Source organism: Bos taurus, chromosome 19, assembly GCF_002263795.3.
Source record: "Bos taurus isolate L1 Dominette 01449 registration number 42190680 breed Hereford chromosome 19, ARS-UCD2.0, whole genome shotgun sequence".
Classification (NCBI taxonomy): domain Eukaryota; kingdom Metazoa; phylum Chordata; class Mammalia; order Artiodactyla; family Bovidae; genus Bos; species Bos taurus.
The window spans coordinates 48,009,427-48,033,402 of record NC_037346.1 but is presented as its reverse complement, the minus strand read 5'-3'; the positions used below and the strand labels follow the sequence as shown (position 1 = coordinate 48,033,402).

General features: G+C 40.3%; 2 protein-coding genes across 2 annotated transcripts in view; both read left to right on the top strand.

Annotated features, from left to right (window-relative positions):
* Positions 1 to 495: 495 nt before the first annotated feature.
* CCDC47 (coiled-coil domain containing 47) lies at positions 496 to 20,520 on the top strand. Its single transcript, NM_001035428.1, is given in 13 exon segments — positions 496 to 667; positions 7,874 to 8,142; positions 8,569 to 8,676; positions 9,181 to 9,355; positions 11,172 to 11,293; positions 11,583 to 11,648; positions 13,447 to 13,548; positions 13,752 to 13,862; positions 14,770 to 14,855; positions 16,173 to 16,231; positions 16,521 to 16,630; positions 16,861 to 17,028; positions 19,975 to 20,520. Coding segments are annotated over 12 exon segments (1,452 nt in total). The 5' UTR covers positions 496 to 667; positions 7,874 to 7,878; the 3' UTR covers positions 20,056 to 20,520.
* A 102-nt stretch (positions 20,521 to 20,622) lies between these two features.
* The window catches only part of STRADA (STE20 related adaptor alpha), a 32,763-nt gene continuing 29,409 nt past the window's right edge, over positions 20,623 to 23,976 (top strand). Inside the window, exon 1 of the mRNA XM_059878008.1 lies at positions 20,623 to 22,343. The gene's annotated coding sequence lies outside the window, so the exon portion shown is untranslated. The remainder of the gene's footprint in view (positions 22,344 to 23,976) is intronic.

The window sequence follows — 23,976 nt, the reverse complement described above, 5'->3', positions numbered from 1 at the left end:
CAGATAACTTCACAGACGCCTCGGACCTGAGTGAGGAGTGTTCATGGCCCGTATAGGGAGTGGGTCTGGGAGTGAAGAAAGTAGTAGTGGCAGGGAGCTGCCCCAAAAAATAATCCCCCACAAGGGGCTCGGGTGGAAAATACATGCACACGAAATTGCCGATTCCCTAAACTCTGCTCCTTAGCAAATACGACCTGGGCGACATTTCTCCGCGTGCCCCCGGACACGTGGTCTTGTAGAGCATGGTGACTTTTAACTTCCGGAGCACGGGTTCACTGTGATGACAACTAGACTGAACCCTAGCGGAGAGCACTGGGATAGGCGCCGGCAGCTCCGGCCCAGGGGCGGTGCTTATGTAATTCTCCCGGCCGCCCTACCTCGTCTCAGCTAGGCGGGGGAGCAGGCGGTCTCGCGCAGTCCCCAGGGCTGTGTCCTGGCCCCGTGCCGCGCGCAGGCGCGGGCCGGCCTCACGCATTCTACGTAACGGCTGGCGGAGGCTACGTGAAGACTGGCGCGGCGTGACTGAGCTGCCTGGTCAAGCTGTGTCCTAGAGGCGTCGGGACAGTGAAATCGCGGCGACCCGGCAGGCGGTGGCCGGGACCAGAGGCAGGCGGAATAGAGGCGGCGGCTGCAGGAGCAGTGGGCCGAGTTCTAGCCCCCGGTGCAGGTAAGGCGCGGGCCGTGACGCGGTCGGTGGGGCCTGGCCGGGCCGAGCGGTGACGCTGAGTTGCGTGGCCTACCCGGGTCCCTATTCCCAGTCCGGCCCCTAAGTCCAGCCTTTTGGTGACATGCTTCTATCCTCGCGCCTTCTCGCCTTTCCCGATTTTCTTAAGAACATACCAAACTTTGTCCACCCCGAGTCCCTGTTTTCTGTTGGGAGTTCTGTTCGGGGTGACTTTAACGGTTTTGGGCAACTTCCAGAACTCTGAGCAAGTGCCAACCCGCAGAGCAAAGTTAGAGCGTGCAGCAAGAATAATGGAGCAGAGAACTGATTCTCCGTGCTGGGGAGAGATTAGGCCCAGCTAGTTTGACAGACAGAAGCAGCAACCTCGATGGTGACTCTTCTCTGCAGGTTTCTAACATAAGACATTTTTATCCAGCGTTTGGAAGGAGACAGGCTGGAATGTCTCCATGATCTCCAGAAGCTTTAGGGTCTGGCCATTGTCAGAAAGGCCCACTCTAAAACGCCAACAAGAAATGATTTCCACACTTAACGCTCATCTTTCGTTTTTAAGTCCTGACCCAACTACAGCCCACTCCAGTATTCTTGCCTGGGAAATACAGTGGGCAGAGGCTTGGCGCTACAGTCCATGGGGTTGCAAAGAGTCGGACACGACTTAGCGACTAAACCAACCGCTGAGATTGCCGAATAAGCTAGGAGAAGAAATCAGACAGGACTTGTCAGTGCCAGTGTGGCCTGTCCAGGGAGTCTTGGGTCTGCCCCTCCGGCAGGGTTTGTGCATTTGAGAAATGAGTTGACAGGTGCCTGCAGAGAGACTTCTGAGACTGAAGGCCAAGGCACAGATGGCTTGGATAATTTTAACCTAAATACCCTTAAAGGGGCTCTGTTACAATGCTGAGTTATCTTAGAAGTGCTTCTGTGGTGTAAACATTCTAAGTGGAAATTCACAGACCTTTTGGCAGGCAGGCAGTCAGGCTGACTGTGCCAATGTTAACCTGTATTTGCTTCTCTATTTGAAAAAGTTTCTAACACGGATCTAAAAGGGAATACTAAAGATAAAGTATTTTTACATCTTACAGGGCGTTCATAAGGCACAGTGGAAGGAAGTAATAGGAACTGCTATTTATTGCGGGCCTTACATGTGCCAAGCACCTATCTCCTGTCACATCCACTGTAGCCCTACGAGGCATGGAGTGAATGGACCTCCTTTTTTTGTACCTGGGAAACGGATTTAAGTAGTTTGCCCAAGATCATACAGCTGGCAAATGGTAGAGCTGATGTTTTGTTTTGCTTTTAATTTTATTTATTTATTTTTGGCTCTGCTGGGTCTTCGATACTGGGAGGGCTTTTCTCTGCTTGTGGTGCTTGGGCTTCTCGTTGTGGTGGCTTCTCTTGTTGCCAAGCACAGGCTCTAGGACCTGTGGGCTTCAGTAGTTGCAGTTCCCAGGCTCTAGATCACAGGCTCAATAGTGGTGCTGCACTGGCTCAGTTACTCCAAGGCATGTGGGACCTTCCCGGATCAGTGATTGAACCCACATCTCCTGCATCGGCAGGTGGATTCTTTACCACTGAGCCACCAGGGAGGCCCAGAGCTGATGTTTTAAAGCAAATCTAACTCCACCGACATAGGTGCTCCTTTTCATACTTTTTCCACTTTTGCCCATGAAGCTGAAGAGTGAGTGGAGACACAGCAAAAACCTCTTCGAGACTGTTGTCAAGAAGGCATCTGTGTTTTCTTATAAAATGTCCCCTGGTGCTAATCTCAAAGATGAAATGTTGGAAAGGATAGAATATTGACCTCTCCTTGGAGGCATTTTTCAAATCATTTGTGCCTTTCAAGATTTATGAACTTTGTCCGATTCTAAGACTATTGCTTGAGCCGCCATGAGTTGGAGGGTATTGGGCAATAGTCTTTGATATTGAACCAATTTCCTTTATGAATTTATGGTATTGTAAATATGAGATACAGAATATTCACGATGCCAGAGCACCTTGAGAGATTAGTCTGTACTCCCTTTTGCCACCCATTCACTCTCAGTGCTCAGCTCCCTGCATCCTGCACCACTTCCTTGCAGTTGCCAATCATGACTTCCTCATTAACATTTGGAAATTTTTGGTCCGTATTTTACTTGAACTTTCTGCTGCAATTGAAGCGAACCTCTGTTTCCTTAGAGATGTGTTTCTCCTTTGGCTTCTGTAATATGATAGCATTTGAACCAAAGTCTCTTTTTCTCCATCCATTCCTTAGTTTCCCATTCTAATTCTCCCTACTATGCCCACCTTTGGCACCCCACTCCAGTACTCTTGCCTGGAAAATCCCATGGACGGAGGAGCCTGGTGGGCTGCAGTCCATGGGGTCTCGAAGAGTCAGACACGACTGAGTGACTTCACTTTCACTTTTCACTTTCATGCATTGGAGAAGGAAATGGCAAACCACTCCAGTGTTCTTGCCTGGAGAATCCCAAGGACGGCGGAGCCTGGTGGGCTGCCATCCTTGGGGTCTCACAGAGTCGGACACGACTGAAGCGACTTAGCAGCAGCAGCAGCATGCCCACCTTTTAGCTGTTATGATTTGTTTCAAGATGTTTTGGCCCTTTTTTTTTTTTTTTAATCTAACTCTTCATGCTCCCTGGGGATCTGATCCATTCTTGAACCATCTTATTTCCAACTTAGGCTCATAGCCTTATTTCAAACTGCTTCCTTTTCTTCTTTTGTAAAATAAGTTATAATACCTTTTGGAATTGTGAAAATTAAGAGAGAAATGTTAATCAACTAACGTACTGTTTGAAAACACTCCAAACCTTTCAGCCGGTACTAAATTTAATTTATTGTCTTCCCCCCATTTTTTCTCCCCTCCTTTGTTGTTCTTTATCTCAAGGACGGCTTTGTCCAGCTGTTAATCAAGCCAAAACTTGGAATCACTCAGGATCTTCTTTTCCCACATTCTTTATGATGACAAATAGAGTTTTTAAATACCTGTCAAATCTATTTTCTTGTTCATTCCCAATACCACTGCCAGTTCAGTCATGTTTTATCTTCTGTCTTTCTCAGCCACTTCCAGTTTTTCCCACCTCAGGTGCCCCTCTCGGATTCACCTGTGTATGAGCTGTCAGGGTTAAATTGGAGATCTGATTGTGGCACTCTGTTACTTAAATCCTTTAGTTGATTCTCATTATCCACACGTCTTAGTGTGGTGTTTAAATAAGAACCATCATGTTCTTGGGCTTTCCTGGTGGCTCAGTGGTAAAGAATTGGCCTGCCAACACAAGAGACTCAGGTTCATTCCCCAGGTTAGAAGATCCCCTAGAAAAGGGAATGACAACTCTTTCCAGTATTCTTGCCTGGGAAATCCCATGGAGGGAGAAGCCTGGTGGACTACAGTCCATGGGGTCGCAAGAGACTCAGACACAACTTAGCCACAAAACAGCAACATCATCACGATCTGGCCTGTGCAGGCCTGTTTAGCCTCCTTTATCCCATTTGGGTCTGCAAACCCAATGTTCTATCATTCCAGACTTCTAAAATGTGCTGCTTCCTGCCTCTGTGCTATAGCTGTTCCTCACATTACAGTGCCTTCTCTTGAGTGCAAGAACTATCCTTTTATTTTGTAAAGAACATTTTATTACAAAAACATCATAGAAAAATTAGAAAAATAGAAAAATCATGCAGATTGCCCATACTCCTATCATATATAATAACTACTCTTTGTATGTAGATGTATGTGTAACCTTCCAGACCTTTTTGTTTGAGTATTTGCTTCTAAAACAACACGGGTTGGGTTCTAACTTCATTCATTAATGAACAAAAAGTAAGCTTGTTTTTGTATATATGCATGATTTAACCAGTTTTAGATTTTTCCTATCATGCTGTAACACATATCCTTAAAGCTAGATTCTCTTGGCATAGCATCTGAAACAGTGATGTGCTCATTGACAGTATGTTTGATTTGCTTTGGTAGGAGCATTTTATGAAAAGCAGTGAAAGCCAGAGGGGTTTTTATGTTATTTTACAGGAACTGGTTAGCCTTCATTGGTTATTGAATCCTTGTAAAACAAGAGTCATGTCTGAGAAGAATAATGGTAGTTTTTAGAGAGAAGTAGGGAGAGAGTTGAGACAGGGAAACCATTTAGGATAATACTGTACTTCTTGAGTAGGCGGTGATAACTTGGGTTATGGTGGCTTTGGGAATCTAAGAAGGAAACACCAGAATTTGGTGACTGGTTAGATTTCAAAGGGAAAAGAAGATGAGAAATTAGTATCTTGCTCTTTTCAACAAGTAAGACCTAGAAATATAGGACTGATACGAATATCAAAATAGAGAAATTCAAGTACCTATTGAGTTTGAGGTGACTTTTGGGCAGGGTCAGAATGCAGCCTGAGAGGCAGGCTGTCTGTACAGTCTGCAAATTAAGAATTGTTTTTGCATTTTTAAAGGGTTGTTGTTGTTGTTGTTTTTTAAAGAATACGCAACAGAGATAGGTATGTGGCCCACAAAGCCTATGATATTTCAGTTCAGTTCAGTTCCGTTGCTCAGTCGTGTCCGACTCTTTGCGACCCCATGAATCGCAGCACGCCAGGCCTCCCTGTCCATCACCAACTCCCGGAGTTCACTCAGACTCACATCCATCGAGTCAGTGATGCCATCCAGCCATCTCATCCTCTGTCGTCCCCTTCTCCTCCTGCCCCCAGTCCCTCCCAGCATCAGAGTCTTTTCCAATGAGTCAACTCTTCGCATGAGGTGGCCAAAGTACTGGAGTTTCAGCTTTAGCATCATTCCTTCCAAAGAACACCCAGGACTGATTTTCTTTAGAATGGACTGGTTGGATCTCCTTGCAGTCCAAGGGACTCTCAAGAGTCTTCTCTAACACCACAGTTCAAAAGCATCAATTCTTCAGCGCTCAGCCTTCTTCACAGTCCAACTCTCACATCCATACGTGACCACAGGAAAAACCATAGCCTTGACTAGACGCACCTTTGTTGGCAAAGTAATGTCTCTGCTTTTGAATATGCTATCTAGGTTGGTCATAACTTTCATTCCAAGGAGTAAGCGTCTTTGAATTTCATGGCTGTAGTCACCATCTGTAGTGATTTTGGAGCCCAAAAAATAAAGTCTGACACTGTTTCCACTGTTTCCCCATCTATTTCCCATGAAGTGATGGGACCGGACGCCATGATCTTCGTTTTCTGAATGTTGAGCTTTAAGCCAACTTTTTCACTCTCCACTTTAACTTTCATAAAGAGGCTTTTTAGTTCCTCTTCACTTTCTGCCATACTACCTGATATTTATTATACTATACAGAAAAAGTTTGTAAGGCATCACAATGGACAAGTCTGTTAGATGTTTGGTGATGTAGGGCTGGTGTTTAGATAAAAAGAGAGGAGGACTAGAAATATAGCCTAAATAGATTTGGTGATTGAAATCTAGCTACTATTCAAACTCTGCCTCACATGCACTCCCCTTTTTTGTAAAACTTACGCATTTGGTAAGATGATTTCATTATCCTTAATATTTTCATATCATTTGGCACATTTTGTTGCCAGTCAGATTTCATTATATGAAATGGGCCAGTTAATAAAACTACTTCCTTCAGAGGGTTGTTAAGAGGATTAAATTAGTTGCTCTTTGTAAAGCCTTTAGGACAGTGTGTAGCACTTTGTATCTTAAACATTTGCTTTGATGGTGATGATGATTTGCACGTATAAAGTTGATTTAATGCTGAAGAGCTTTTCTATTTATGCATTATTTTTATTACAACTAATAAATAGTTGCATCACATTCTTTTATTATTCCTCTTCCCAGTTTCTATATAAAACTTTTTATAGGCACTCAAAAAAAAATGCTTCCTGAATACACAGCATAAATGGAAACCCAACCTAAAGGAATTAAATGACTTGTCCAAGATTTTACAGATAACTGGTGAGAGAGCCCAGACTAGAACCCAGGCCTCTTGAGCCTCACCTTATTGTTGTTTCTATAATACTATCTGAAATGAGTAGTATTCAATAAGAAAAGTGGGAGAATCTTAGATTTATTTTTTAACTATTTACAAAATGTGATCAGTATATGTAGAAAAGCAGTCCATTTAGGGTTTTTTGGTTTTGTCTTTTTTTTTTTTTTTTAACAGAACTGTTAAGATTTTATTCAGAATTCCAATAACTATGTATATTAATTTATGCACAACTTATATTCCTAAAGGTCTTGCAAATTAGGAGGAAAGCGTGCTTTACTTTTCAAATAAATATTTGTTTTACACTACTTAATGAAGAGGAATACATTTCTTCATGTAGGCCTTCCTACAGTAGCATTTCCTGTTCTATTTTTTTTTTCTTTTTCATAATTGCTTCTCTTGCAAATATATTTCCTTTAAATCTCTTTCTCTCTCTGTTTTTTTGTTTGTTTGTTTATTGACATATAGTTGATTCATAAAATTGTGTTAGTCTCAGGTGTACGGCAAAGTGATTCAGGCTTTTTGTTCCAATTACATTCCATTATAGGTTATGAAAGGTTCTTGAATATCATTTCCTGTGCTATACAGCAAATACTGTTGCTTATTTATTTTATATATAGTAGTTCATATGTGTTAATCCCATATTCCTAATTTGTCCCTCTCCCACTACCTTTCCTCTTTGGTAACCGTAAGTTTGTTTTCTATGTCTATGAGTCTGATTCTGTTGTGTGTACAGATTTATTGATAGCATTTTTCAGACTTCATATATAAGTGATATCATATCTGTATTTGTCTTCTTTCACTAAGTATAATACTAAGTCTACACATGTTGATGCAAATGACAATATTTCATTTTTTATGGCTGAGTAATATTCAATTGCATATATATATATATATATATATATACATATATATATATACACACACACACACACACACACACATCACATCGTCTTAAGCCAATCATCTGTTGATGGGTATCTGGGTTGTTTCCACGTCTTGGCTATTGTAAATAGTGCTTCTATCTCTCTAGTAATTAGTGATGTTGAGGATCTTTTTATGTGCCTGTTGGCCATCTGAATGTCTTCTTTGGGAAAACATCTATTTAAGTCTTCTGCTGATTTTTTGATTGGGTTGTTTGTTTTTCTAACATTGAGTTACACAGCTGTTTATTTTGGATAGTTACCCCTTGTTGGTTGCATCTTTTTTTTTTTTTTTGACTCATTTTTGACTCATTTTTCAGGTGCAATGAAAGGCTTCCATGCTTTCTGTGTTATCCTTTTGATATTTGGGAGTGTCTCTGAAGCCAAGTTTGATGATTTTGAGGATGAGGAAGACATCGTAGAGTATGATGATAATGACTTTGCTGAATTTGAGGATGTCGCAGAAGACTCTGTCACTGAGTCTCCTCAAAGGGTGATCATCACTGAAGATGATGAAGATGAGACCACCGTGGAGTTGGAAGGGCAGGATGAAAGCCAAGAAGGAGACTTTGAAGATGCAGATACCCAGGTAAAGCTGCTTTTCCACTGATTTCTCTGGAAATTAGAAGGATGGGACATGGTGTAACTAGCACTTAGGGAGACCTTTACTCTCTGGTATGTTCCTTTTTGTTCAGCAGGTGGAGCTCTTCTAAATGTTTGTGGTTCGTTGCCACCTTTTACATTCAACAAAGAATGAATTGTATTTTTCTCTATGGAAAGCGGGGAAGAAGTGGGCTAGATGTGTATTGGTGTGTGGGTGGGTGGAAATTGTGTCATTTGGAACCCAGGGTTCAAATGCATGGAGAGTTGTCATTTGTTTAAAATATGTCATATCTCTGTGTCCTGCCCTTGCTGTTTTCATGTTCTGTTTTCCTCTACAAATGGTGCCTGTAAAAATGAGATAAAACTGCTTGTGAGATTTATGGGGGAAACAGATTGTGCCTCGTTTTTGTAGGAGGGAGATACCGAGAGTGAACCATATGATGATGAAGAATTTGAAGGTTATGAAGACAAACCAGATACTTCTTCTAGCAAAAGTAAAGACCCAATAACAATTGTTGATGTAGGTATATAGATTTTGAATCCCAAACTGACAAACAAAATATCTTGCTGTCATTAATCTCAGAAATATAATTAGTGACATGCAGCTGGCGTTGATATAACCCTGGGAGCCGTGGAAGAGTTTGACATCAGTTCCTCTGATAACACTGTGCACATAGAAAAGCAACCCTATGTTTTTATTTTAGCCTTCCTAGTTTTATTTACCAAGGAATGAAGAAGATAGACTTTGGGTTTATTTGGGGGATGGGGCTCAGAATCAAGATAAATACAGAGGGGTTTCCAGCTTTTCATGCCGTATGATTATCCTCAGATTTCCTTAAAGAATCTTTTACAAAAATGACCTAGAACACCGAAATGGGCCTATTTTCAAAGCATAACCATATTCAGTGACAGTTATCTTAAGTATCCGCTTCCATGTATGGATAGTCTCCTCCTTTATCCCTTGAGTTAGCTTTGTCCTTCAAAGCCTCAGTCAACATTAAACGGAATGACTGTCCTTCCTCAGGTTCCTGCACACCTCCAGAACAGTTGGGAGAGTTATTATCTAGAGATTTTGATGGTGACTGGTCTGCTTGCATACATCATGAATTATATAATCGGGAAGAATAAAAACAGTCGCCTTGCTCAGGCCTGGTTTAACACTCACAGGGAGCTTTTGGAGAGCAACTTTACCTTAGTAGGTAAGTTAAGCTAATGCAGGTCTAGCCACCTGCTTGAAAACTACGCGGTAAGAACTGCTTCTTATTCTCAGTATCAGCATCTAACTGCTTTCCTGCACTGTGAAGAGGATGCTTTTTTCCCTCTCTCAAGAATCCCTTTTTTGTTAGATTTTTGCATAATGAATACATTGCATTTATGAAATAGTTTTCTTATCTTTCATTATTCATCATTTGCTATGCAGCTTCTGATAGAATTGAGGTAATCAGTGTTATCAAAACAGGTTGATAAAAATCTAGCCAACAGCAAAGAGTTTTGACATTTTTGGTAGCTTGTGAAATGCTTTCAATTCATCTTTTAGAAGCCCTGCAGAATTCCTTCAGGTTTTGGGCACTTTGGTTTGAGATCCACTGCAGGGGTGTACAATGGAGGACCTCAGAGGAGGCCCTGTCACTGTGTAGGGTAGGGGGTCAGGTGGGCTCACCCACCTTCACCTCTGTTTGGCTTTAAACACTTTATTCCCCTTTGGTAGTAAGCAAGTATCCCTCTCTTCTGCTCTTAGTGGGACTGTGTACTATGTTTCCTGAGTGCTTTGCATACATTGTTTCTTATTCAATCTTTAGAACAAAATTGTCAGTTGGATATAGTTTCTATTTTCCTAAAGAGGGAACTGAAGTCCAGAGATGTTAAAACTTGTCTAAGCTATTCGGTTGCAACCATGATATATTAGAACCTAGTCTACCTACTTTGCCTGGAAAATCCCATGGATGGAGGAGCTTGGAAGGCTGCAGTCCATAGGGTCGCTGAGGGTCGGACACAACTGAGCGACTTCACTTTCACTTTTCACTTTCATGCATTGGAGAAGGAAGTGGCAACCCACTCCAGTGTTCTTGCCTGGAGAATCCCAGGGACGGGGGAGCCTGGTAGGCTGCCATCTATGGGGTCGCACAGAGTCGGACATGACTGAAGTGACTTAGCAGCAGCAGCAGCAGTCTACCTACTTCCAAAATCCATGCTTTCCACAATAGTATACTCTTTCAGTACTTTTTGACCTGGAAATTAGGAAAAATATAAGCAGCCTTTAATGTCTTCACTTCCTCTGGTATGTGTTTAGTTGGTGTATCAGTCTGCTTTACCTTGTAAGGTTGGACACTTTTTTGGTACACTTAATGAATTAAATGAAGAGAGGAAGTGACTAGAATTTGAGCTTTTTCTAGTTCTAAAATTGGAGAAGGAAACGGCAGCCCACTCCAGTATTCTTGCCTGGAGAACTCCGTGGACAGAAGAGCCTGGTGGGCTACAGTCCATGGGGTCACAAAGAGTCAGACACAACTGAGTGACTTAACGCTTTAACACACACTAGCTCTAAAATACAACACTTAATACCACTTTTATTTTGCTGCTGAAAAAGCAAACTTGGATAAAGTTAACTGAAAGGAGACACAATGAGGGAGTGCTGACTAGTTAATACTAATGATATTTTTTATTCAGTACATAGGTTTTGTTTTAGTTCTTTATTTTTAAAAAACTTTCGGCAGACACCTAAATTGACTTTGTTCTATTTTGTACCTATTCTTGAGATATTTATACTCCAAGCTGGATGTCATTAACTGATAAGGACACGCAAGTAATGCTAGAGTCCATAATTTTTGAATGGCAACAATAAGAAGTAAAAGGAATAATGCCTATCTCTTGTAATCTATGTGTAAAGAAGACTTCTATAAGATAGCTAAGTATTGCTCACCTAAAGTTACCATCATGTTGGGGTCAGAGTAGAAGAGAGTGTGGTGATTAGGCCCAACATTTCCAGCGGATCATGGTAAGTGGTTTTACCCCCAGGGGATGATGGAACCAACAAGGAAGCCACCAGCACAGGAAAGCTGAACCAGGAGAATGAGCACATTTACAACCTGTGGTGTTCTGGCCGGGTGTGCTGTGAGGGGATGCTTATCCAGCTGAGGGTAAGTGGGGAACTTAAAATGAGATCTAAAAATCATCTTTGGGGAATTACCTGGTGGTCTGGTGGTTAGGGCTCTGCACTTCCACTGCAGGGGGCCTGGGTTCAATCCCTGGTCAGGGAGCTAAGATCGTGCAAGCTATGCAAGCAAATAACTTAAGTATTGTCTTTTTACTGACTGGCTAATGTAGCGTGTATTTTATGAAGCATGTGAGTTCCCTTCTAAGGGCTTTTCCTTAGAGCAAGTAGAAGTTGCAATTGTTCTCTTGGGTTTCTTTTTTCTTGTTTTCTAGTTCCTCAAGAGGCAGGACTTACTGAATGTCCTGGCCCGGATGATGAGGCCAGTGAGTGATCAAGTGGTAGGTATTCGACCCCTGGTTTTCTCTGTACAGATTGGCTTCTTCACGTCTTAGAGCTTATTCCATTTCTTGCCTGGATTATACTTGGACTTTGTGACAACTTGTGTCCTTTGTCCCCTCCAAAATGGAACCTTTTCTGTTTAGACAGATAATGTTCTACACAATGTGCAGCTAGCTGCAACTGGGGGTGCGGGGGGTGACCCAGGAGCTACAAATAATATCTGGTTAATAAGGGCTGTATCAATAATATACAATATTTTGTATATTTTTATTGGACTGAAACTCAATTGTTATTTAAAAGCTCTCCTTTTTTTGTTGTTGCAAACCTGTTTGTTTATGTAATTTTTCTAATATGGCCACAGATGATTTAATCTACACATTTTTAGAGCCTCATCAATTAAAACTCAAAGGAGGAAGTTTTGCTGCATCTTCAGCATCTTTTTCATAGAAATTATTCTTTATTGTGTTGTGGTAATCAGTTTTAGTTCTTTCCTGAGGTAGATTTAATCTTTGCTTTTCCTCTGAGCCAGGCAGCCTTTTACCTTTTTTTGTTGGTTTTTGTTTTTCTATTTTTCCCCCTGCAATCATAAACAACCTCAGCAAACAAGAAGTTCTTTGTATTTTTAAGCCCTTTTTATCAGGAGGGTTCTGCTTAAGGTGTTAACTTTGTATAGTTTCCCTCAGTGATCAAAGGGTAGAAAACCTTTTCTTTAGCAGCTGCCATCTCCTCAGATCTTTGCCATATCTCCCTCTGTTAACATTTCCTTCATCCTTATATATACTGGTAAATTTTTACCTAAACTTTTAAAGAGTTAATAAAAGAAATAGGACCATGTTTTATCATACCAGACTCTTCAGGCTTATAACTTTATCTCTCTGGTCCAGTGTAGAGCATTAAAAACCGTGTAACTTGCTTCTGGGGTGTTGCTAGCTCCCAGTGCTGGCAACCGATTCTCTGACTCTCCGGATGCCAGCGGGGTGGCCAGCAATTCAGTTCAGTTCTGATACTGTCTACCTGGAGTTAGTGCCAGACCTATGAGTTAAAGGTCTCAGACCCACAAGATTGCCCACACTTCACAGGTCCCAGGCCACCAGACATCTGATTGCCCAGATATAAATATATAGAGTTCCCACAGCCGTCCCCTCAGAGTCAATAATTTGCTAGAATAGCTCACAGAGCTCAGGAAAACATTTTACACTTACCAGTTTATTGTAGAGGATGAAGTTCAGGAACAGCCAAATGGAAGAGAGGCGTGGGGCAAGGTATGGGGGTGGGGTGATGCACAGAGCTGCCATGCTTCCGGAGCTTAGGCCCTCTTCCCAGGGCCATTCAGGCTTTGGCAGAATTCAGCTCCCTGTGGTTGTAGGTTCCCATTTTCCTGCTAGTTGTTGCTGGGAACCATTCTTAGCTCCTTGAGGCCTTTCTCAGGCACTTGCCATGTGGTCCGTCCAGCTCCCACCGCTCCCCCCCCCCCAATCCCCTCCATCTCCTCGTCCCGCTCCATTGCCCTTTCACACTTTGACTCTTTCTTTAAGTAGGGCCCAGTCCCGTCTGAGGACTCCCTTGGTTATATCAGTCCACCTGGGTGGAGGGCGGTGTCCCTTTTGATTAACTCAGTCAGCTGATTAGGGACCATCTTCCAAGTAACACAATATCATGGGAGCAATAATACCACATTCCCAAGTCCTGCTCATATTCAAGGAGAGGATGTGGCAGTCGGCAGTAATCTTGGAGGTTGTCTTAGAAATCTGCCTATCATAGAACCTAATAAGTGAGGTTTCTTTGTTTTTTTTTAAGCAAATAAAAGTAACTATGAATGATGAAGACATGGATACCTACGTGTTTGCTGTTGGTGCTCGGAAAGCCTTGGTGCGACTGCAGAAGGAGATGCAGGATCTGGTATGTCAGGTTCTTCTAACTCAAATAATACGTAGAAACTGTGTCTCTTTATTACATAAAAGTTCAACTTCAGGGCATAAGATAATTATATAACTTGACCAGTTGTATCACCTTGAAACAGGTCAGTACCTATTCTCTTGAGAAAAGAAGTTCCTGTGCATAATAAAATATCGTGTCTTACTTTCAACCGCTTTTTCCTCTAGAGTGAGTTTTGTAGTGACAAACCTAAGTCAGGAGCGAAGTATGGACTGCCTGACTCCTTGGCCATCCTGTCAGAGATGGGAGAAGTCACAGACGGAATGATGGACACAAAGGTAAAGACAGTAGCAACATACATTTGCAAACCTTGGCCATGCACAGGGCAGCCTCCCTGAAAGTTATGCTTTAAGTTCACCATTTTATCTTCCTTTCCCACACAACCATGAAAATACCTTCCTTAAAACACTAGACTCACTTGTCAAGGCAATTTTATTAGCCAAGAAGTTCTCTCTAAACCAAGAATCAGTTGTCCCTAGGATTGCTAATGGCATTCAGGCTTTTTGGAAAAGGACTACAACTTTAATCCTTATCACCATATCATTTAGTATCTTTTTTTTTTTTTTTTAAGTTTCAGTGAGAATAGAAAATGGGTATAGGGATTTCCCTGGTGGTCCAGTGGCTAAGACTTGGTGCTCCCAATCCCCAGGGTGCCTGACTTCAATCCCTGGTCAGGGAACTAGATCCCACACGCCAGAACAAAAGATCCTGCATGCAGCAATTAAGACTCGACACAGCCAATAAAGAAATAAACTATTTTTTTTCTCTTGGTCGTATATGGTAGCAGCACATCTTACTATCATAAAAATATAAGATAGCTGAAAGACAGTTCTAAATGTAAGTTCTGGGTAATATGGTTGTGAAGAATCCCTGAAAATAGTTTACATTTTATGTGCATGCTTTCATTCGTATTTTTCTTTGTTTGTTTTTTTTTTTGGGGGGGGTGGGGTATGGTTGCTTTTTTCATTTGTATTTTGAACGTTATTTTGGATGAATTCTCAGTTGCTCAATAGAAAGACTTTTGATCATTGGTGTGACTAAAAAAGGTGCTAGTTTCATTGTAAAGCTTTAGGCTTCATGACATTGTACAAAAGTCAGGAGGATTAAAGAATGAATATCTTTATGAAAAAAGGGAGTTGCATCAAACCTACTTTAAAAAAAATAATTTTCTTTTCTTTATTTCAGATGCTTCACTTTCTTACACACTATGCTGACAAGATTGAATCCATTCATTTTTCAGACCAGTTCTCTGGTCCAAAAATTATGCAAGAGTACGTATGAGATAAAAATATTGATCAGTTTTCTTCACTAGCTTTCTGTGTTGAAATACCTGCAAGGTGCTTCTGCAATTACCCTTCCCAAATGAGTTTTCCTTTGCTTTGACTGCATGCATCGTGAAGGTAATTGAAAACCTATGAGAAACAATCAAATAAGCTCCCCCCCCCCCCCCCCCCCCCGTTAGCATGTGTCACTGCATGTACGCATCACCCACTCAGTGAGTAAAGGAGAATCTTACAGACTGGCTAGTACTAAGAAAATACAGCTAGTAATCTCGGTCTTTTATAGTCTAGGGTTGTTTTTTTTTTTTTTTTTTAATTTATGATGTGAATCTGTGGTGTCTGACTTGTGTTTGATTGATTGCAAATGTAAGCATTTTGTAATTCGTGGCCTTTTCCTCCTTCTTTAACGGTTGGGTGAATATATTCTTTCTAGTGTATTATCAGATACCTTTAATGCTTGTAAAGTTTCTGGCTTTATAAAAACATTGTTCAAACACACATATTCAGGACTTAAATTTGTTGTTTGATTTCACACCTGGTCTCAGGGGAGCACATTTAAGTTTACCCTTGGTGTAGAATTGGTTCTGACCTAAATTTTTGGCTAAGGACTGTGGAGTTGAGTACAGTAGAAAAGCCAGTTTGGATTTTAGTTTTGTGTCAAAATCACCAAGATAATCAAAATTGCTTATGCCTCTAGATAGCATTACATCATCCTTACCTTGCTCAACTCAGTAATAATACTGTGGGCAAAGTATCACGTTGCAGATTCATGGAGCATCTTATATGGGGTGGGGGTATGGAAGGTTGAAAGTCAAAGATTACAAGAGGAATCTTTGGTGAGTCAGAAATGAATTATTATATGCTACAGTAGATTATTTCTAAATTTATTCTGATCCTGACTCAAAAAACAATAGCTTTCATTATAGGAAGATAGATAAAGAGTTGGAAATAAAACTTAAAATCTGTCAAAATAAAAAGGTTTTAAAATATGGGCCTCATACTTAAATATAGGCTCATTTCTGGCTCCCCAGGTGAGATGAAATATATCCTGCCTAGAGGGGACATCACTGGAGGTGTTCAAGGATAGGATAAAGATCACTTGGGAATGCATCCATCAGATAGACGAGAGGACCAGATGACCTGTAAAGCTCCTTCGGTCTCTGAGATTGTATTTGACTTGGGGATACCAAGACAAATAACTGTGCTGATTATTTGCAGGTATCTGTTCATCTAAGTGAATTGTGTGACTTATGTGCATGGAAAGTCTCTCTCTTATGTTCTTCTAAATAGCCTTTTATTTTATGACAGGGAGGGTCAGCCCTTAAAGCTGCCTGACACTAAGAGGACACTATTGTTTACATTTAATGGTAAGTGTTCTGCTTCCTGAGTTTTGTTTTCTGTGAGATGATCTTAAGGAGAATATGGCTTCTTTCTAAAAGATAGCAATAAAAAACTACAATAAAACCAACCCCATGGCAGCATCTTGGTTACTAGGTTTCTTCAATAAGAGATCCTTGTATATATTTTAATTTCTACTTGTTGCTGCATTTTAGCTATCTAAGAAACTTGGAGAAAGGAGCCTATTAATATAAAAAGTTAATACCAGAAGTCTAAATGCTGCCATTAACTCAATAAGAAAATGGTTTTGTTTTCCAGTGCCTGGCTCAGGTAACACTTACCCAAAGGATATGGAGGCTTTATTACCCCTGATGAACATGGTGATTTATTCTATCGATAAAGCCAAAAAGTTCCGACTCAACAGAGAAGTAAGACTTTATTTTTATTATAAGTTGGAGCCTTTTTGTTGTTCCCCTCTCCCTGTTGGGGGGCAGCAGGGAGGAGGGGGTCATCTTTTGCTTATTTCAGTGATTTTATCTTTGCTAGCTGGCTTGAAACTGCTCGGTGGGAGTGGTTTTATAAAAGAATACTGAATGGGATTTTGTTTCTGCTGGACTGAAATGGATTTCTGATGAATTGCTTTGTTTCCTGGGGAAAGGGCAAACAAAAAGCAGACAAGAACCGAGCTCGAGTGGAGGAGAACTTCTTAAAGCTGACGCATGTGCAGAGGCAGGAAGCAGCCCAGTCCCGGCGGGAGGAGAAGAAAAGAGCTGAGAAGGAGCGAATCATGAATGAGGAGGATCCTGAGAAGCAGCGCAGGCTGGAGGTAAGACAGACTTTTCTTATCACTGGGGTAAAACATTTATAAGGGGATGTCTGTTGGCGCCATCTTGGCTGTTAAATGTAATTCTTTATAGGAATGTGCACAGGCTAAAAGCTTAGCATTTTCTTAGTATTTGGGACAGTTAGCACTATAAGAAGAAAAAGGAGGAGTAATCTTCCCTGTTCAAACCGTGTTAGATTGAGTCTCGATCCTGGTGAATGATATGAATTATTCTGTTCCCAGCACAAGCCCTTTCTGAAAGTTCCACTATCATCTTTCAGGCCAAACACGTACTGAGGTAGAAAGAAATTAGGAATTTTAATAAAAGCCAACACATGTACCTACGATCCAAATAAACTTGTTTTATAAAATTTCTATTTTGATTATAGATTAGCGAATTCTAATTTTTTTCTTTGTGTTTTGTTTTTTATTTTGTACAGTTAGAATCTCAAACTTAAGAGTTGCTTTTGTTTTAGGATTTTTTAAAAATTTATGTTTAATTGGAGGATAATTGTTTTACAATATCATGTTGGCTTCTTCCATACAACAACATGAATCAGCCAGAAGTATGCGTATGTCCCCTCCCTCTTGAGCCTCCGTCGCCCCCATCGCACGCCTCCAGGATGTCACAGAGTGCCACCCGCAGCTCCCTGTGTTACACAGCGACTCCCCACTAGCTGTCTGGTTTACATGCGATAATGCGTGTGTTTCAGTTCGACTCTCTCAATCTGCCCCACCCTCTGCTTACCCTGCTGTGTCTGCAGCCTGTTCTCTGTGTCTGTGTCTCTATTCCAGCCCTGAAAATAGGTTTGTCAGTACTATATTTCTAGATTCCATATATGTGTGTTAATACATGAAATTCTTTTTTTTCTGACCTCTGTCTGTATAACAGGCTCTAGGTTCATCTACCTCACTAGAAAGAACTGACTCAAATGCTTTCCTTTTTATGGCTGAGTAATATTCCATTGTATATATGTACTGTAATTTCTTTATCCATTCATCTGTTAATGGACATCTAGGTTGCTTCCATGTACTAACTATTGTAAATACTGCTGCAATGAACATTGGGGTACATATTTTTTTTTTTCAGTTATCATTTTCTCAGGGTATATGCCCAGTAGTGGGATTGCTGGATCATATGGTGGTTTTATTCCTAGATTTTTAAGGAATCTCCATACTGTTCTCCATAGTGACTGTATCACTCTACATTCCCACCAACAGTACATGAGGGTTCCCTTTTCTCCACACCCTCTCCAGCATTTATTGTTTGTAGATTTTTTCATGATGGCCATTTTGACCAGTGTGAGGTGGTACTTCGTTGTAGTTTTGATTTGCATTTCTCTAATAATGAGTGATGTTGAGCATCTTTTCATGTGTTTGTTGGCCATCTGTATGTCCTCTTTGGAGAAAAGTCTGTTTTTAGGTTGTGTTATGTTGTGTTTCAAACATTAGCATGTTCTCATATTTTGTGAATTAAGATACCATGGTCCAGCTGTAAAATTTTAAACCTTATAAATGCTAGTCAAAAAAAGAGAAAAACAGAGTCCTGGGAAATGCAAATTTTAATGAGAATAACCTCACGGATTGAAGAAAGTACTTGGAAGTGGAGGAGGCAAGCTGCTAAGAAAAAGTGAGCCCTCGTGTGGTACTTTAGTTGCCAGGAAGAGTCATGCCATCGAGCGAAGTGACCAGAATACCACAGGCCTCCTCTCATCCTACCTATTCTTAGCATTTTTTGTTTGATTTGGTTTGGTTTAGTTGATGGATATTTTTCCCCTGAAAATAGAGCTCTGTGTTTGTGCAATCTTCTTTATAAATATAATTGGCTTTTTAATAGACACACAGGAAGAATCTACATGGACTCATTAATAGATAATGCCTTTCAATTTTCTATGAAAATGTTTTTCTATAAAAAAAAAAGTTCTCCAAATATTTCTAGGGTTTGAAACTATAATAGGCTTAAGAAAAGGGGGGGCCCAGAACTTAAGTCAGATTGTAAGTTGCTTGTAGGTATAAACCATGTATTTTTTTTAGAACCACCACTTTGTAATATCTAGGCCTAGTTATCTTATGAGAAGATCCAATGAATTAAATGGGAAAGGAGCTTACCCCCCTCCCCGCCCCCCAAAAAAAATTCTGTAATGAATTTCTGGCTTGAATGGCTCATGTATACATATGATCTTGACTTTTTTGCCACTGCTGGTGGAGCTTTGCTTGTTTTGTTCCATATTTAATTTGAAAAATATAGAGAAACATATACACAGATATTGGGACTTCCCAGGTGGCGCTAGTGGTAAAGAGCCTACCTGCCAGTGCAGGAGACTCAAGAGACATCGGTTCAATCCCTGGGTCAGGACGATCCCCTGGAGAAGGGCATGGCAACACACTCCAGTATTCTTGCCTAGGAAATCTCATGGACAGAGGAGCCTGGCAGGCTACAGTCCATAGGGTCACAAAGAATCGGACACAGCTGAAGTGACTGAGCACACACTCAAGCATACTCCTAATTCCTAAATAAAAATATGATAAAAATTCTCAATCAAACATTATGGATTGAAAGGTGTTGGGCTCGGGTGTAAAGGCTATGCTAATAAGAGATTTATAATTAATAACTTGATCAAACAAGATCTTAAGGTTTTCTGAACTGAAATACAAATCCTTTGCATATACATACGTTAAGATGAAAGTTGGGCTACTCTTTCTTGTATTTGGGAAAAATCAAAATAACAAAGTCTGCATAAGTGTACTGTCTAATTTCGCTCTAAAGATTTTAGTTACCTTTACTTCAAGTTAATTTTCATTAACCAACATACGTATTAGCAATTCTTATAACTATCTTCTGAAATGTTATTTGTGGTGTTAGTCTAAACAGTATAGGCAGTATTCAGTTCTGATTTTTTTTTTTAACAAGTACTTAAATCTTAGTTTGGATTCCCTCTTTCTCTTTAGGAAGCTGCTTTGAGGCGTGAGCAAAAGAAATTGGAGAAGAAGCAAATGAAGATGAAACAAATCAAAGTGAAAGCCATGTAATAGCCATCCCAGAGAGCTAAGTCCTAACGCCACCTTTAAGTTCAAAATTCACAGGAAACAAAAGCTACCAATTCGTTTCTCATCTTAAAGTTTCCCTGTGACTGAGAAATCCTTATTTCATCACCTGTTCTGTTTTGGCTTGGAGTGTTACAGAGGTTATAGATACATTGGAAGGGGTCTGTTTCAGTCATTTTCTTCCAGATAGTCAAATTATTTTGATTATTTTATAAAAGGAATGATATATGAAATCTGTGTAGTTTTAAAACATTTAAAAAATTATAACATGAATCATAAGTACTTTTAGTGCTTGATATTTGAAGAAATATCATGAAATTTATAGATATATAATTAGATTGCTGCTTTTTTGTTTAAGCTAGGCAGTTGAAATAGCAATGAAGATTGACTATAAACCACAATTCCACAAATAACAATTGGAATTACACAATAAACATTTCTTGGTGTTCTCTTCTGTGTCTACATTAAACTTGTGAAAAAAAATAAAATTTAGAACACTGTATGTGGTATGGAAATTTCAGGGACGCAACAGTCTAGTTTAGTATATGTTTATAGGTGGGAGGTGCTTATGACAGTATCATAGGCTATCTGTAGGCTTTAGGATACTTACATGTACATGGAAACTTCTAGGGATAGGAAGAATAGGAGCACGGCTTTCTCCTTACCTGATACAATGAGCTCATGACAATGTGAATGCTGTATTTTAAGTGGCTGTATGTTTTCTTGAGTAACAAATGCATGAAAATTACCTGCTTCACCTAGGTGAGATCAGTGGTCTGCGTGAAGTCAACAAAAGTTCTCCTTGGTTGCTGCAACCTGTCGGATGTTCATGGAGAAGCTCTGTACTACTCTGTTATGGCTGTGTCCCTGTGCTTCTCCTTCTGCTTTTATATCTTCCACAGTTGAGGCTGGGTATATTTCTTCAAAGAAGTAGCCATGAATATGCATAAATATACTTTTTAACATGAGCTTTCCTAAACTACAGAGAGTTCTTCCTGCCTCTTGAGGAAGGAACTCTTGGGGGAGAGGCCCATCTGTTCTGCACGAGCATTTAGCTTGTTCAGATCTCTGCATTTTATAAATGCTTCCTACTAAGAAAGCATTTTTTAAAGTCACTGCTTGTACCAGGTAATTTTTGCTGGGGCTGGGAAAGGGTTGGGTTTTTTGTGGGAGAGGGGTGGGTGGGTATTTTTTGTTGATGCTGTATGTGCCAGTGTGTTCCGAGGCAATAACAAGTTGCTGTGAAAACAGCATGTGCTGCTGCCTTTGTAACTGCATGGAAACTCTCCACATGGGTTTTTCTCTAGGTCAGTGCAGAAATGTGTAAGCTGGGAGATGCAAATGTAATATTTTTTTTAACAGTTTATGAAATTAAGTTATTAAATATAACAAAAATAAGATAAAGTTGAATTACTTTAATGCTATATAATTCTCAAATTAGCCTTGTTTTACAAACCTTTAACCTGCATTTTAGAAATCAAAGTTGATATGCTTAGCTATCTTTTGATTAATAAAAGCTTTCTTAAAGTCCCACACATTTGGACCATGGCAGCTAATTTTGTAATTTAAGCATTAATATGAACTACCTATGGACATATATTAAACTAATTGACAAAAGTCTCAGAGTGCCGCCTTTACTTTTCTGGGGTTTCCCTACAAGAGTATAAGCCCATAGGAATGTCATTCTTGTTCAGTAAAAGTCAGCACTGAAATGCTTTTCCCTCAAAAGAGTTGGCATTGACAATAATCCTTTTGTTGTTTAGTTGCTAAACCGTGTCCAACTCTTTGTGATTCCCTGGGCTGCAGCACACCAGGCTTCCCTGTAATTGTTAGCAGGTTTTGGTTTTGGAGTTTGTTTTTGTTTCTTGGCCTTGCTACGCGGTTTGCAGGATCTTAGTTCCCCAACTGAGAATCAGACCCATGCCCTTGGCAGCAAAAGCATGGAGTCCTAACCACTGGACCCCTCTCCTAATTCCCACCAGTTGTTTATAGAATGTTTTCTATTTTTAGAGCCCTATTAATAGGCTTCTCCCCCCAAGTCCCCCACTAAAGTTAAGACACCATTGTTTCTCCTGTGACTGAGAGGACAAAGAAAGGAGAATGTTGTTGACTGTCACGTGTTAGAAAACCACTAAGCCATCCAATCTTGTCTGCATTGCGTGGGCATTTAGCATTGTGTGGTCGTTTAGCAGTACCGCAACAAGTGCTGGACTGGAAGATAGAGACTTGGTTTTTAGTGCCAGCAAAACCAGTTACTAATCCTTTGACTTTGGGTAAGTCACTAACCTCTTTGAGTCTTGTTCTTCCTTCTACAAAGTAAGGATAGTAATTATTTTCTCAACCTGCCTCACATGTAGATCAACACCAAGAGGTAATACGTGCAAAATTCTCCTGTAAATGATAGCACTATAAAAGTGTATCATCTAGGTTTATTCTCCAAGTGGTGTATTTTTGCTTTATTCTGTTTTGCTTTTCTTTCTCTCAGTGGAAACCAAGCAGATCCTTTCAGAGTTCTCTAAGTTCTAGATATAACGTGTGTGTCTACACAAACCATGACAGAGTTTATTGCGGTGGGGGGTGGGCAGTTTACAATTCTGTTTCCTTAATGATAGAACCTTTCCTTGTCAGGCACCATTGTGAAACTTTCCTTTAAATGGGACAATTTGCATTCTCATTCCACCCATCCAATAGGAATTGGAAATGGGAAAATTATTTAGAGCAGTGTTGTACAAGGACCTATTGGTTTCGGTGCAAGGGATGAAATACTGTACTTTATCATTCCAGCTTCTTTAAGTTCTGGGCTCTATTCATTTTAAATGATTTGAAAAGAGATAAGAGAGAGGAGAGAGTTATTACACTCCTAAGAGTGGCTTCTATTACAGACTGCTAAAACAATAGTGAAAAATACTGCTTTTCTTAGTTTCTGGAATTTGGTGAAGGGCCAAAGATTTATTTGCATTTGGATAAGTGTGATGGTTTTATCTTTGTGCAAGTTGAATGTCATCATCTCAGCTGTGATCTGAGAAGTGATACAAATTTCAGAAAAAAGTTTTGTGTTTTTTTCCCCCCTAAAAGGAAGAACTTCATGTCTATTACTGTATTTGCTTTTAATGGATATTACTAGGTTTTATTTTCATCTTTTAAAATTAAAAGACACCCAGTCCTTTTAAAGTATTTAGTTCCATATAAGTATTTAGGTTATTTGCTGTATCAACTTTGCTTTCCTATCACATTTTCAACTTAAATGCTTAAATAGCTTTCTTTTACCTTTTCTTGCATGTACTTATATTACTTACCAAGGTTGAAGCAAAGCTAGAATTGAAGCCAGTTTTCTGCTTCAGGAAAGAGCTCTGGGTTTGTGGGTTACGACCCAGGTGGTGTTGTAGTGCTGTAACAAGTCTCTTTCCTCATCTGTAACTGGGCATCATCTGACCTTTCTGAAATGCCTGTTCAGAGGATCGTATTAGATCATAGCTATAAAGTGCTCAGGACTTCCCAGGGGGCACTAGTGGTAACGAACCCGCCGGCCAATGCAGGAGACACAAGAGATGCAGGTTTGATCCCTTGGTCTGGAGGAAGGCATGGAAACCCACTCCAGTATTCTTGCCTGGAGAATCCCAGGGACAGAGGAGCCTAGTAGGCTACAATCCTTAGGGTCGAAAAGAGTCTAAGACACGACTGAAGTGACTTAGCACACATAAACTGCTTAGACATAAAAAATGCTCTATAAATAATGCTGCTCAACTTGTTAACCTACTCATCGTAAGCATTTCCAGCTGTCACTCGAGTATTCTAGGCAATTAGTTTTACTGTTCCCACAGTTAATTTATGTGCTATCTTGAAGAGGGCATTGCAGTGCTCATCAGTCCCATCTCCATTCCTCTAGGCTTCAAGCAAATTTCAGAA